Source organism: Aulonocara sp. 'chitande type north' Nkhata Bay, linkage group LG3, assembly GCF_057382095.1.
Source record: "Aulonocara sp. 'chitande type north' Nkhata Bay isolate Kocher_YH1m ecotype deep benthic linkage group LG3, A_spYH_male_GT1.1, whole genome shotgun sequence".
In the NCBI taxonomy this organism is placed as follows: domain Eukaryota; kingdom Metazoa; phylum Chordata; class Actinopteri; order Cichliformes; family Cichlidae; genus Aulonocara; species Aulonocara sp. 'chitande type north' Nkhata Bay.
Genome location: NC_141346.1, coordinates 11,651,182 through 11,666,251, shown reverse-complemented (window position 1 = coordinate 11,666,251; position 15,070 = coordinate 11,651,182). Strand labels below are relative to the sequence as shown.

The 15,070-nt window shown below is 40.2% G+C and overlaps 1 protein-coding gene across 1 annotated transcript in view; it reads left to right on the top strand.

Moving 5' to 3' along the window:
- The first annotated feature begins 968 nt into the window (after positions 1–968).
- LOC147333961 (butyrophilin subfamily 2 member A2-like) overlaps positions 969–15,070 on the top strand; it is a 44,504-nt gene continuing 30,402 nt past the window's right edge. The window contains exon 1 of the mRNA XM_086286811.1: positions 969–1,047. Within this exon, the coding sequence (XP_086142937.1) occupies positions 984–1,047 (64 nt within the window). The 5' untranslated portion in view covers positions 969–983. The remainder of the gene's footprint in view (positions 1,048–15,070) is intronic.

Here is a 15,070-nt window from a genome sequence, read left to right as displayed (position 1 = left end):
CCCCCTCAGTGGGTCACTGGTGACCTGCTGGATGTTCAGAGGTTCATTAAATCCAACATGACTAAAAACTCAAATGTCAAAGGAAATAAACAAAATATTTAAAGTCAATCATTCTGATCATAATTGTACTTTGACCTTTAACCTCTCTGCTCTGTGTTGTTTCCTCTTTCAGAGCGGAAAATCATCATAGCTGAGTCTGGACAGGACATCACTCTGACATGTCGATCTCCAAACATCAGACGTGTGTATTGGAGCAGAGCTGACCTGTTGCCAGAAAATGTGTTTTTGTACCAGCATGGTCGTTTCGATCCAGACGACCAGCATCCATCTTTTAAGAACCGGGTGGATCTGCAGGACAGACAGATGAAGGATGGAGATGCGTCTTTGATTCTGAAGGATGTGACGATTAATGATGCTGAAACATATGAGTGTCATGTCTACATGGAAGAAACTCACTCATGGGAGCTCATCAGCATCATCTACCTCAGGGTTTCTCCAGGTGAGTGAGTAGAGGTGAAGTTGCTTCCTGGTTGTTGATGTGTGTTTGTTGTATGGATGACCTGCTGGATGTTCAGAGGTTCATTAAATCCAACATGACTAAAAACTCAAATGTCAAAGGAAATAAACAAAATATTTAAAGTCAATCATTCTGATCATAATTGTACTTTGACCTTTAACCTCTCTGCTCTGTGTTGTTTCCTCTTTCAGTCCAGAAAACCATCAGAGCTGAGTCTGGACAGGACGTCACTCTGACATGTCGAGCTCCACACAACAACATCAGAGCTGTAGAGTGGAGCAGAGATGACCTGAAGAAAGAATATGTGCTTTTGTACTGAGATGGTCACTTTGTTCCAGACAGCCAGCATCCATCTTTTAAGGACCGGGTGGATCTGCAGGACAGACAGATGAAGGATGGAGACGTGTCTTTGATTTTGAAGGATGTGACGATTAATGATGCTGAAACATACGAGTGTTATGGCTTCATGGCAGAAACAAACTCATGGAAACTCATCAGCTCCATCTCCCTGACTGTTGTTGATCCTCCAGGTGAGTGAGTAGAGTTGTTTGGGCTCAAAATGTGGTCATAAATATTTTGTACTTGTAAAAAAGATTTGTATGTGTAAAAAAGATTTGTGTGTGGACTTAGCCCAAAAACCCCTGCAAGTTACAACTACGAATTTTGACCCTATTTTTCTTCCTTTCATCTGATTGGTGAATGTCATGTCAATCACAAATGTAACAATCCAATCAGAGAACAGATGGGTTTGGCTGTCGGAGGGGCGCTTTTTTTTTAACTGCAGGTCTTTGAAGGGAATAAATGCCCTTTTACATGCCAACCCAGCGTTTTCCTTCATCACCACGAAGGAAAACAATCTGTGGTCGTCCGAGTTTGGTGATTTTGTGTCACAGGACTACGTGTTCAATACAGGGACTTCCACAGCCTTTTCAACAGCGCTGGAGACGCAGGGTGGGGGGGGGCAGTGCTTTGGAAATGACAGTCTTCATTACAAAGCTTTCTTCGTTATGAATTAGCATACATGTTTTTATTGAACATTTGAAGAACTAGCAAAAAGAAAAGAAGCTCTTGTAGAGGACATAAAGTCAGAGATAGAAAAGACAAGGAGCAGGTGCATCTAGTACAGGTAGAGCTGCTGCAAAAACCCACAGAGCCCAGCAGCCAGCAACAAATTCTGGATCCTTTGCTTTTAGTTAGCAATTAGCATTAGCAGCACATCCTGCATCCGATGTGAAAGGACTTTTATGCTGCGCACTGTGACTCACAGCAATGGTCCCGGGTCAGCCCTGACGTTGTGTTAAACTAATCCTAAAGTAATAATGGTATTTCTAACCACTGATATACCACAACTTTATCCTTTCAACAGCTGCTGAAAGTTAGGGGACCTAGCTGCTATCGGATATTTATATAGAGATCGTCCAGCTTCAAACTGTATTACCCTTCAAGGACCTGCAGTTCAAAAAAGCGCCCCTCTGACAGCCAAACCCATCTGTTCTCTGATTGGATTGTTACATTTGTGATTGACATGACATTGACCAATCAGATGACAGGAAGAAAAATAAGGTCAAAATTCGTAGTTGTAACTTGCAGGGGTTTGTTTTGGCTAAGTCCACGCACAAATCTTTTTTACGCACGCACAAATCTATTTATGACCACATTTTGAGCCCATAGAGTTGAGTGTGTGTGTGATCAGAGGTGAAGCTGCTTCCTGGTTGTTGATGTGTGTTTGTTGTCAGTCTGCCATGTTTAAATCAAGGCAAAATACTGTAGCTGTGTTTCTGCTAGAGCTGGGTGATAGAACGATAACGATATGTATTGCAAAATAACGTTTTCTCGATAGAAAAGTTAAACTATTGCGATAGGCCTCATCTCTCTTGTCCTCTTTTTAAAAAAAAAAAAAAAAGAACAGCCAATCTAAATTAAGTAGCGCAGAGCCGAACCAATCACAGCCGCAGCATCACATCACGTGACTTGTTACGTACAGCCCAAGTGCCAAGCCGCACATGTGTATTTGTTTGGGAAGCAGCCAGCCGCCGTGCCGCCCGGGTAATGGAGGAAATGAGTGCGCCGACTAGAGAAAAATCAACCGAGAGCGTGACCGAAGGTTACCGAAGAGAAAACAGATGATGGTTCCAATTGTCGAACGGAAGAGCCATAGAAGTTCCGTAGTGTGAAGGTATTTCGGCTTTTTCAAGTCTGACAAAAAACAGTAGCATAGTAGTAGTAGCATAGTAGTTTAGTAGTAAACCGGTGCATGCTCATCTCTGACTGGAAGCGCTAATTCGTCATTGGGATTTTGTCAGACTAAAGTAATTGTTAAAACTGTTTGAAAAGCTAAGCTATACAACAAGGAGAGATTGAGAATTTCCTTTTAGTTCTCAGTTGATTTGATATTGACAAAACTTAGTCAATTTTGTCTGTGTTACGCCCCACTTACAAATGAAGTGTTGACTGGGGTGAGGGGTAACACAAAGTGAAAGAGAACACATGAACTACTGGAGAATAGATGTCATTAAACATGATTTATTGCCCAAAACTACTACAGTAAAAATAAACACAGGGAAGCTCTTTTCTTCAGGGTCTCCAAGGCCAAAACAAACAAAACACCCCCTTTAGCTAGAAATCAAACCAAGTACTCACTAACCAAAACAAGATACAATGGCTGAGCTCCCTGTCTAACCAAAAACAGGAGAAAACAGTTGAAACTAAAATGGCAGAGAACCCCTACCTGCTTCCACAACAATGAACTAATTAACACAATAACACAATCGCACAACCTTTGCTTACAATGAAAGAAAGAAAACCAAAGTTTCACAGAGTTTAAGGTCTCACACGCATACACACTAAGGCCCGCTGCCCAAAACAATACAGCTCACAGCTCCGGCAAAAATGGGGGAAGTGGCAGGGGTGTGGCAGTTTAGGATGGCAGACTATATGCCGTGGCTGACGAGCTGGAACACACCTCAGCTGTGGCTCATGAGGCAGACCTGCAACACAAGAAAAGGAGAAAAGACACTCCTCTACAGAGGGAGCCACTAGAGGTCAGCGACCGTAACAGTCTGTTCTTCTGTAAAACAAACTAAGATTTATTTTTAGAATTAATATTTTGTTTCTAAGTGGAATTGACAATTTAGTCTGTTTTGTTTGTTCTGTTTTGAAACTTAAACGCTTTAGCGGCTGCCTTTTGTGTAGTTTGCAATATTTGCCTTTATTTATCTGAAAAAGTCTCATGTTCCTTAAGTACATCTACCCTGTTGAACTTATTATGAGAAATAAGTATTTAAATCCAAACAAGCTGCTGATTATTTCACATTTTACTTGTGAGCAACGGCACATTTAAATCTTACAAATATAGTTATTTGGCTTGTATCGTGATAGATATCGTTATCGCCTGAAATGAAAAAAACATATCGTGATATGAAAAAATTTATATCGCCCAGCTCTAGTTTCTGCCCTCTTGCTGTAATGTTCCTGAGACCAGCTGAGCAGAGTTACTAATCTGTAAGCAGTTTCCAAATTCCAGAATCACTGCCTGGATCGTTCTACAAACTTTGGAGGAGACTGATCACATTATAAATTTGAACCTCTCATGCTGAAATCATCAGTGATCCCTGACACATCTGGACCAGCTGTGATAAATTGTTGTTCTCTTACATCATCATCTCCTCTGGATTTTGGTTAAAATTAATTCATTCATGGTTGAGAACATACGAGCTGATCGTTGTACTATAAACTGACAAACCCCAGTTTGCCTGTGTAACAACTGTATTAGGAAATTAAAGATAATTAATTCAATAATTATCAGGGTTAATGACACAATCACACTGAGCTCACTGAGGTGTTAAAAGAATCCTCTTTCAGTTTGCACTTTTAGTATTATTATCTTAGTATTTGAAGTGCTTCATATATAAACATTGTAAATTATGTAAACAGTGTAGTTTGTTTGGTGTGACAGAGCTGTTATCACTGAATCAAAGGTTCAGATGTTCCAGCCTCATAATAAACAAACACATTTTCAGAAATTCGAGGATTTGACCTTCCAAAAGTCTCAGGCATGTTTTAATGATAGTGATGTGTCGGTTGTGAACGAAACGGCTCTTAGAGCCGGGTCTTTGAAGTGAACGACACGAGCCGGCTCCTTATTGGGAGCCATGGTTTTTTATTTCTTCTTTCTCTCACCCTTTCTCTCGCACTTTTTTTCCGCTTCACTCCACGTGCGAGCCTTGTGCTTTGCGCTGGGCAGAGGGGGGAGGGGCAGTAGTTACACTCAAGTAGCACAGGAACAGAGCGGGAGGGAGAGAGAGAGAAAGAGAGCCAGGGACAACAACATCACATTAGAAAGGTATAGTAATCATCCACAACTATTTTCAGTTGCGGATGATAAAGGATTCAGAAAGTTTATTCATGCAGGTCCATATGACAGAGAATGTGCATCTTTTTGTTTTCATATTTTAATTTATGTTTAATTGTGTTGTGGTTTGCAGTGTTTTGTGTTGTTTCACTTTAAATTTGTTTAAAAAGAAAAAACTGAAAATTTAAAGTTAAAAGTTGAAATGTGAATAGTTGGTTTTTGTATTATATGATTTATTTATTACATTTTATGTGGAGTGAATAAATCAAAGTATATTTACGGTGGCTGCTAGAGACAAAGCACGTACAAACCCCGAAGCACGTAAAAACTCCAAAACACATTAAAACTCAGAAGCACATAAAAACTCAAAACACGTACAAATCACAAACAGAAGTGCTCCAGGACGCTAGGCGCAGTGTTGAGCTTTTGTTACCTAGTGGCTACACAAGCCAGGATGTACCAATGACCGGATTTGGTGTGTTGTAGTAACAGGTAAATGAACAATATATTATTTGTGTATAAATACACAAACAATACACGCTTTCAATTGTGTAATTTAAGTGATCTAGGTAGCTCTGTTTTGGAAGTTCAGTTAACGCTAGAAATGTGTTTTGGAGTTTGTACGTGCTTTGTCTGTAGGGGCCACTGTACTTAAATTTTACTTTGTATTATGACCGCAGCCCTTTATACTCGACTGACGCCACAAACCACCGTCAAAACCTCTATCCAATGTACTAAAACTAGCACCAACCACTACTGCACTTCACGGCCGCACCACCGGAACACGCCGTATCATAAACCAAACCTACGGACGTGTTTCGCTCTCGCGTTGCCAGCGTCCAACTGCACCGTGAAGCCAGCATCTGCTTTTCCTTAAATCAACTTCTATTTCATAGCCGGCAAAAGCCAGGACGTCACTGACACCATAAACAAAATAAACAAACCTCGACTTCAATGTACTGGACTAATGGCCGCGTCTTCAGAATAAATTCTAATGTATTATTGCTACAGAAGCCAGTATTAGACAAAATTAAATGTGGAAGGTAAAGTGGCTGCAACTAGTCCAACGTAGTATGTTATTAGTATCTCGGTAGAAGCAGATTACTGCAACTAGTCCAACGTAGTATGTTATTAGTATCTCGGTAGAAGCAGATTACTGCAACTAGTCCAACGTAGTATGTTATTAGTATCTCGGTAGAAGCAGTTTATTTAACACACTGGAATTCAGCCTCAACTTATGTTGTTAGTATCTTGCGCCAAAAACCAGACACCGACAAATTTACTGTGAAAATACATGTGACTCAGTGAACAGATTAATTTGGAAAGCCCAATATGCACATTTGGTATTTATAATACAACAGGCTGTGCTTACCTTTTTATTTTTGGACCGGTCCTCTGTTCACTTTGCCCCACGATCTCACCAAAGGCCAAATCTACACCTCCTCAGCACACCAAAGATCCGGGTCACACGGCACCAAGTTGTTGAATTCTCCCAATTCTTTGAATCTTTGGGCTGAAGGAAGGACAATACTCGGTGTATCAATGCTCAATCAACAATCATTTATTTCCATACAATTCAACAGTCAGAGCATTACAACGTCCGGACGGGAGAGATGCTACCAGAGGGTCAGGCACATGTCTCAAAATGGTGACGGGTTGCTCAGCTTTTTATAGTCTCTAGTGGCCCCCAGCTAGTCGTAAAAGCCAAAACATCACATTTTTTCTCTGTTACAGCGCCTAAGTTATGACCTCGGCAGTTGTTTCTCTGCTTTCTGTAAGGTGGGGGTGTGGAATGTGGTCTGTCTATCTCCCCTGTCTTTAGACACAGAGTCTCCTGCTTACAACCTTCTCTTCATGATTCAACAATTAAGCATGTCAAGAAAACAGTGTAACACATTCCCAGCAGATCAAGGATACAGAGTGATGCACATTTATCTAATGAACTAATATGTGAATATGTTCTGTTAACTCAAAAGTATAATGAGAACTAAACTACATACAGCTCACACACTCTATATTAAAGGGTATAATGTGATCTACAGCAGTATTCTAATTCAACTACTTTGATTACATATATAAGGTAACATATAATAACAGAATAATCTAATAATATTTATATATAAACATATATAAATAAAACCACCTTTTTAACATTAGTTATCCCTTTTGTGCATAATTTTATATTGTTGTTAATTATAAATTAATTAAAGCAACAAAACAACCTGAAGAGCCGTTTGGGAGCCGAAAGAGTCGGCTCTCTAAAAAGAGCCGGAAATCCCATCACTATTTAATGAGCTCTCACAGATCTGCATATCAGCTGGATGAAACCAACATGACCTCCGACCCTGAACGAACTGTTAGACCTGTTATCCACATAGCAAAATTGGCATGGCCCGAATCTGGGCCACACAATGTGCTTACACATGTTCCACATACCACAAAGAATGACGACCCTTTGGTGACCCACACATGGGCCAGCACAAGGCCAGTTGCAGACACACTGCTGGCCCTGTGCTGTCCCAGAACACTTTCAGCTCTGGTCCCAGAATTCAGCCTAATGTGTACCTTAATTAAGCCATGTAATAACAACATGTGCATAATAGTGCAAAAGCAACATGACAAAACTTTGTTCAGACAGTGAATGGAATGATTCTTATACAGCATTTTTCAACTCTCCCAGATTACTCAAAGTGCTCTATGCAACATGCTACATTCACACACTTTCTCTTAACTGAGTGCTTCCTAACTACATTCATATATGCTCGCACTCATGACATGCAGACTGGAGAAGCCAGGGATCGAACCACTAACTTTCCGATCAATAGGTGACCTGCTCTACCGCCTGAGCTACATCCACTCACTGGCAAAGATGAGTAAACCCTCACTAGGTTTTGGATAAAGTGTACACTCATAATCCTGTCAAACGTGCACTTGAAACATTGGCTACCATAGCAGTATAGTATTGCAACATGGCATTTGGGTCTTCTAACTAAAATAGGAAAATAGGAACATAAATAGCGCCTCATTGCCAGACCTGTCCCGCATCTGGTTGACATACACTCTGCCATGACACCAGTCAGTCAGAAGTGCCAGCTTGATGCTGGATCCCGGCCAGGCCTGTTTTCTATGAGCCTGGGCCACATAAACCAAACCACAATCGAGCCAGATATGGCATGACATCACATAGACAGTGCCATCTATGGCAAGCCTGGCCCATATCTGGATGACAAACGTCTTATCGTGCCAGAAGTCAGCCAGCAGTGCCGGCTTGATACCAGATCCGGGCCAGACCTGCTTGCTATGAGGGAAAAGGGGATGGATTCTGTTCTGTTCTTCACTCATCACCTACCTGACAGCTGACAGCTGTTTCTCACCTGCAGGTCAGACAGGAGGAGACAGAAATGAACTGTGAGTCAGACGATCTAAGGACAGACACCAATGAACTTTCCTGAACATCCAGCAGACATCTCTGATGATCATCATGCTCACACTCAGACCAACAGTGTGTGTCTGTGCTGTCAGTGACTCTGAACTACAGTTTATTCATCTTCAGGCTGTTCATGAGATTTACTGACACAAAGTCAAACCGTGTTACAAACATACATGAATTTTTGTGAGCTCTAATGTCAGGATCAGTGAGTGTTTTTGTGTTGGTTTAGGTTAGGCAAATTAATTATTTTATGTTGGTGTGATTGTTTATTAGCTTCATGTGACTTTTTCCTCCTTAAGTACTTTGTATAAAAACATCTTCTCTTTGCCTGACATTTTTTTAGTTTGTAAATCCATCTCATCAGACTTAAGAGGTTTTACAAACTGTTATAGGGGTGTCCAAATTCATGGGCTGCATCCTCTTGAGGCTGCATTTGTAGGCCGATTATGTCACAGCGACGTGACGAAGGCTGTCCAAATTCGTAGACTTCTCCGAATGCAGCTGACAAATCTCTTCTCCTTTTCCCCGAATTTGAAGGATGGGTCGGGTGTGTCCTTCGTGGCCCACCATATCCCAGAATTCATAGCACGGCCCAGCCAATTCCAGTTTTCAACAATGTCGGCAGCTACTAAGTTTTTAATATCACTCTTATTACTCTTTCTGGGTCACAAAATAAACTTTTAACATATTTTCAGGCGAGAATGTAGCTGTGGAAAGTTCAAATATCTGCTCGGTTTATCAAGATATCACATATTTGCAAATGTTTGAATGTGTGGTTCATACAGAACTTGGTCAGTGACACTCACATAAACACATGAGTACATTACATTAACACATGAAAGAACAACAGTGTGGCATTAATCATTACAGCAGTAAGGACCATTTTTAATCAGCAGCCAGTTTGATGAACTGATGCTCTGTTGTCTGGTCTGACCAAAGCTCTAACTCCAAACATCACTCCACTGTTAAAGCTTCTGCACTGACTGTTTCAGGTTCAGTTCAAATCATGGTTCTTATTTTTATGGCCTGACGGTGTGAAGCCTCCACCTACATGACTGAAGTGCTCCACCCTGCTCGACTTTTTTTACTCCTCTCTCTGTGGTCTTCTTTAAACAGCCTCTTGGTGTTTTCTGTGTTGTTTGGTTCATGTGTCCACTGTGCCTTTATGAACACTGTTATATCTCTGCAAAGCAAAGGGCATTTTTTTTAAAGACAATGATAATGAGGGAATTTGTCAGGTTTATATAGTGGATTGTCATTTATGCTTAGAAATATCTACTCATATATGCTTAGAGTTTTATAATCAATGGTAGAGGTTTGATCCTTAATAGTCTGCAAAAACTTTGTGTGCATTCCAGAGTGTTCTGGCATTCACACCCACATCCTGGGAGTATGGGAGAGGTCGTACCTTCTCTTATTGTTTTATGGTAGGATAAACGTATCTATGTGTGTTTTAGGCTAAGTGCCTTTTGTTTAGATGAACTGCTGGACTTCCAGACCAGCAGGTTTAGGGAAGTTGTTTATGGGGACACACACTGACCCCCCCCCCCCCCCCCCCCCCACACACACACACACACACACACACACAACACACAGGCAAGGTACTCTTTGTGTGTATGTATACGTCATATATTAATGAACCTTCAACGCTCCAGCGAATAGGTTTAAGCTACAAACCTATCAGAATTCTTTCTGTGAATGAATGAAATATGAGCAGAATGTAAGGGCTAATAAAGCCCTTGAGGTGACTTTTGTTGTGATTTGGTGATATATGAATAAAATTGAATTGAATTGAATAAAGATTTACACATATACCTGTTGAATGCGTTTTTTTCATTGTTTTTGTCCCTGCAATCACAGACAAACCTCTATTTTTGAAGTGCCTTTGAGCAACTAATATACATCTTCCTCTGTAATTGAATGCTGTGGGTAAACATGGCTGCTCTGGATTTACATCTGTGGATGGATGTGTTGATAAAATTATGAACCTGTATCTGCTGTGCGGACAGACCGATCACTGGAGTATTAAAGCTGCTCTTGAGTTTAAGTTTTATCCCCAGAATACTGAGTTTAGCCTCCATCTCCTATCTGTCAAACAGTCTTCGACAAAAACTTGACTGGATTAGTGAGAATGACAGTTTTAGAATAAAGCCAAGAGTCACTGACTGCATGAACACATCAGGTATTCAGCAACTTCCTGTAAATTACAAGAAATCAGAGTAGAGGAGAGTAACTGAATACACTTCCTCTTTGTGAGGATAAAGATAAAGCCTGACAGCTTCTCTTGAATTCATTTCATATGCTGTTTTTTCACAGATGAAACCAGCCAACAGTAAATCAGATGCTTTACACCTACCTTCACATGACCTTCATCTGTAAGTGTTGGGCCTGTGTTTCCACAAGCCCTGCTGGTTTAGAAACGTATTCTTGTTAACGACAAAAACAAGATGAACATCTTTTACTTGCTAGCACAATACACACAATACACATCACAGCACCTCCCACGTAAAACCCCCCAAATGGTTCTAAGACAAGGCACTATGTGTGTGTATGTGTAAACATCTGTATGCATGTGAGAATGTGTGTGTGTGTGTGTGTGTGTGTGTGTGTGTGTGTGTGTGTGTGTGTGTGTGTGTGACCTCCTGCTGACCAAAAGGGTCATATAAGCAGGCAGCAACATCACAAGAAACAGATTTTCCAGATAGGATGTATCTGCAATAAAAGCCTCTCCCAGCACAGTGGTCAGAGACAAAGGAATGTCTTGATCCTATAGATTGAACTCAGACCTTACAAATTTAAGAAGCATAATGATAACATTCAACAATTAGACTTAACACAAAGGATCTCTGAAATTCTCAGAAACTCATAATCCATCTCCCAGTGGGTACAGCAACCATGTGTCAAAAGTGGTCAATTGAGAAATGCTAAAAAGCGTGTTCATGTAAACATCGTCGGGTCTGCCCTGGTACAATGGGACTTCTGCTCCTGAACCTCTGCGCACAGCGTCTGCAAATCGGGGCTGTACGAAGTCACTTCATCTTTACGCAAGACTGCAGTATATTTTGGTGATCATAACGGTTATACCGTTTGAGATATTAAGCTTTTTTGCAATTTTTTGGCCCATTGAAATTAATGGACCACATGACAAGTGTGATCACTGATTTTTCTTGCATGGTGAGCTGTGTCTTAGCTCAGTGAGATGAGCAGCCATTCTCAGAGTGGGAGGCCTGGGTTTTAAGTCCCGCTGATGGCAACATTTCTTTTTCAGTTTGCAGTTAAACTTTTTTAAAAGTCTTTTCAACACAAATTTCAGCTTCTTCAGCTGTTGTCAGCAGAAACTTCAGCTTTGTGACCTCTTTTCTGCGCAAGGTTCTGCTTATTTACAACATTTCAGTAGCATTGTTCTGCTTCTTCACCCATTTTCAACAGAATTTTCATCTTCTTGGCCTGGTTTCAGCTGAATTTTTAGTTTCAGCTGACCATGTCATTCTCATCTATTGTACATCCTAAATGTGCATAAATGGGATCGGATGATGTCCAATAAAAGTAATAAACAATAAATGTAAATCTCTTTTTTTAACTTTGCAGACTCATTTTACCCACTCCAGTGAAAGCGATAAGAAAAGGATCATGGCTTTAAATAGACTATGAACAAAATGAAATACATTTTGTTTATGCAACATAAAAAACTTCTACCTTTTCCAACTCGGATTTTCTGCAGGACCAACACGGACATCAGTTCAGACTGAAATCCAGTTCAGATGGCACACGCAACACTAACTGTGTTCAACCTTGCACGGAGGCCTTTCAATAAATATAAGAAGATGGTTAAGGTGAGAGATTACTATTCTGTCTTTTACAGAAGGGGGGACTAAATGCCAAAAAAAGAGAGAAGTTGTTTTTTTTAAATGACGCTTTAAAACAGTTCAAGTATCTTTGTGGGAGAAGGGACTAACTGCGGCCGAGGTTCTGAAAGAGATGGTCGCTTCACCGATGACCCTGGGCTACTTTGAGCTGGTTAACATCAATGACGAACGTAAGACTGAGTGCACAGACATAATTGATCATCTGGACAATAAGAAAATCCAAAATATGTTTTCCACAAGGAGCAGATACAGAAATAAAAGATGTAGCCATCCCATGGTAGCAGAAACCTCCACATGCATCAAATAATGCAAAGCGCAGAGGTGCAATGACGGTCTTAGATGTAGTACAGCAGAACGGATTGCGTTTAAAAACCCTAATCAAAGAAACGGCAGCAACATTGACCGTAAGGAGGTTTACGATCTACTTTGTCAGCAGTGTCCGCGTCTGAAACAATGGATGGAGAGTAGATTCCCCAGAAATTCTTTCCAGGAAGCAGTGAAATACAGAAAGGAGAACTTTGGAAAGAGCCGACAGTCTTTTACTGAAATTCGCAGTGTTATGTTGCTGCTCGAACTGAGCGAGTCAGTTTGTCTCATAACTGGTTCCTTCATAAAGCAAGGCACAGGGTTTGTGCTACACAGCAAATTCTGGTCTTTGGAATAAACTCTCAGGGAGTTCAGATTAACTACATTTGAGCGTACATGCGTGACCATCGAATGAACTCTAGTGCAGAGTTAGAGTAACTCTTTTCCGGGAGTTGATTTTTCAACTCTTTATAGGAGTTAAAACTAAACTCTCACGGAGTGAAATTTCTACTACCATATAGAGTAAAATTTAACTCATAACTAGAGTTAAGTTTGATATTAACTCTTTTGTAGTGTTACTCATCAATTGAAAAAAGTTTTAGGTTTTAGGTGCAAATTACTACAAAAACACAATAGTGATTATTATGAATGTATGGATTTTATTTATCAAAAATAACATATTCAAATATGAATGCTGCATGGATTAACATACATTCTGTGTAACAGTACTGTAATAGCATAATATCCACCATTATTGGCAGCTAAACAGTTGAGGTCAGATAGGCCTAACATTGGGCGAAAAGAAAAAAAACAGAATTAAAGGAAAAAAATGACTACAGAATAAGTACTTCTTGTAATGCAGTGTTAACGTGAGGAAGACTCTGTAAAGTCTCCATCAAGCCAACAAATTAAGTAATGCAACTCTCTCACAGAACATAAAATTGTGAATCACACCCATATGACATTTGGGCATCAAAACATTTGAAATGTCTTACTTTCTCCCTTCCTAGGACCAGTATCTTCTTAGAAGTGGTTTCATTTACCTGAATAGCAGGACACTGATCATGGAAACACGTTTCATGGTTAACATGCATAACAAAAACAGAGAGAGAGAGAGAGAGCAAGTCTTATTACACACTACAGTTGCAGAGCAAACTACATGAAATACTATATTAAATTATTTTTCTCTAATCTGTTTTATCTTCGTGTTTAAGCTTTTTCAAGTAATGGCAACTAAAGAGTCAAGTATAAGTCAATTAAGTACTGTATCTACATTTCTTGCACGTATGCTGTCCAATAGAGGCTGAACCATTTGAAGTCCGGCATCACTTGTGTCACTGCTCTGACTGCTGGTGGTTGAGACAGACAATGTATCTGTTAGACTTGGAGAGGAGGGCTCTTCCACATGTTGCTTCAGGACAGTCAAATCTGAGGGTGGCAAATAAAAATATTAGAATATAAGGTATCTACAATCAAAAACACAACACAACAAAGATACCATTTATGCACACAGGGCCAGTAAATTGCACGGTTTGATTAAATTATACTTTCTCCAGGAGAACAGATGGTTATTTTGTATTTTATTATGGTAATATACAATTTACATACCACAAGGTGTGAGTGTCACATAGTGTGTTAGGTCTGAGCAGTCACGTGTGGTGGATCATAAATTTGATTAGTTTTGAAGTTGTACATCTCTGTTCCTTACATTTCATGTCATGCCCTTATTAATGTTTTATTTGTTGCTTTGACTGTTTTCGAATAGAATATGCAGTGGGAATATAGAGGGAGATAAGTAGTGAAAGTTTTGCCTGGGTTGATTGTGCGTCGATCCATTGTTAATGCCTCAGGGCTCCAGTAGGTGGGTTCGCGCGCTTCCTCCTTCACTCAATACAGACGAGTGAGAGTGAGAGCTGCGTGTCTGTGCCGCTCTTTCACCTCTCCTCACTATTTCCCCTGTTTAAGGTAACTGTCATGCACAAATCTGTATAAATGTGTGTTACTGTTGATTATTACATTGTTATCATTGTTCATTGTAGCGGAAGATGTGAATTGCAGACTATTTTGCTGAGAAGTTCCAGTTAATCTCTGTTGCTGTGTGTCATGTTTTCAATAAAACATCAGTAGTAGTGAGCAAGCTTCTTTATGTTTTTAACGTGGCTCACATCCATGCACGTAAACGTAACCTGCCGCTGCTTCTACAACACAGTATATATCACAATTTGGTTAGACAGCCCCCTAGTGGTGAAGCTGAACTACCCACATAACTCCTATCAACACATCCCCTTTTCTTTAGATGTTAACTGCTGAACAACACTGTGGAAACATACCTAACATTGCATAGCTTGAATTACATCACAAACATTTGTGACAGTGTAAACTACTGAACACACAATAATGCAGAAAGTTCCTTTTTGATATATGTATATATATCTAGCTATATATGTATACACCAACATATACATATATATATATGCTTAAAGGTTTAGTCTATCAGGTGGCTTGATAGAGCGTGCTGATCTTCTGACAATGGGTGACTGGTCTCTTTGCTCCACACTGTCCTTCACGGGTGTTGTTGGTTCAGGTGGTGTGTTGTCATC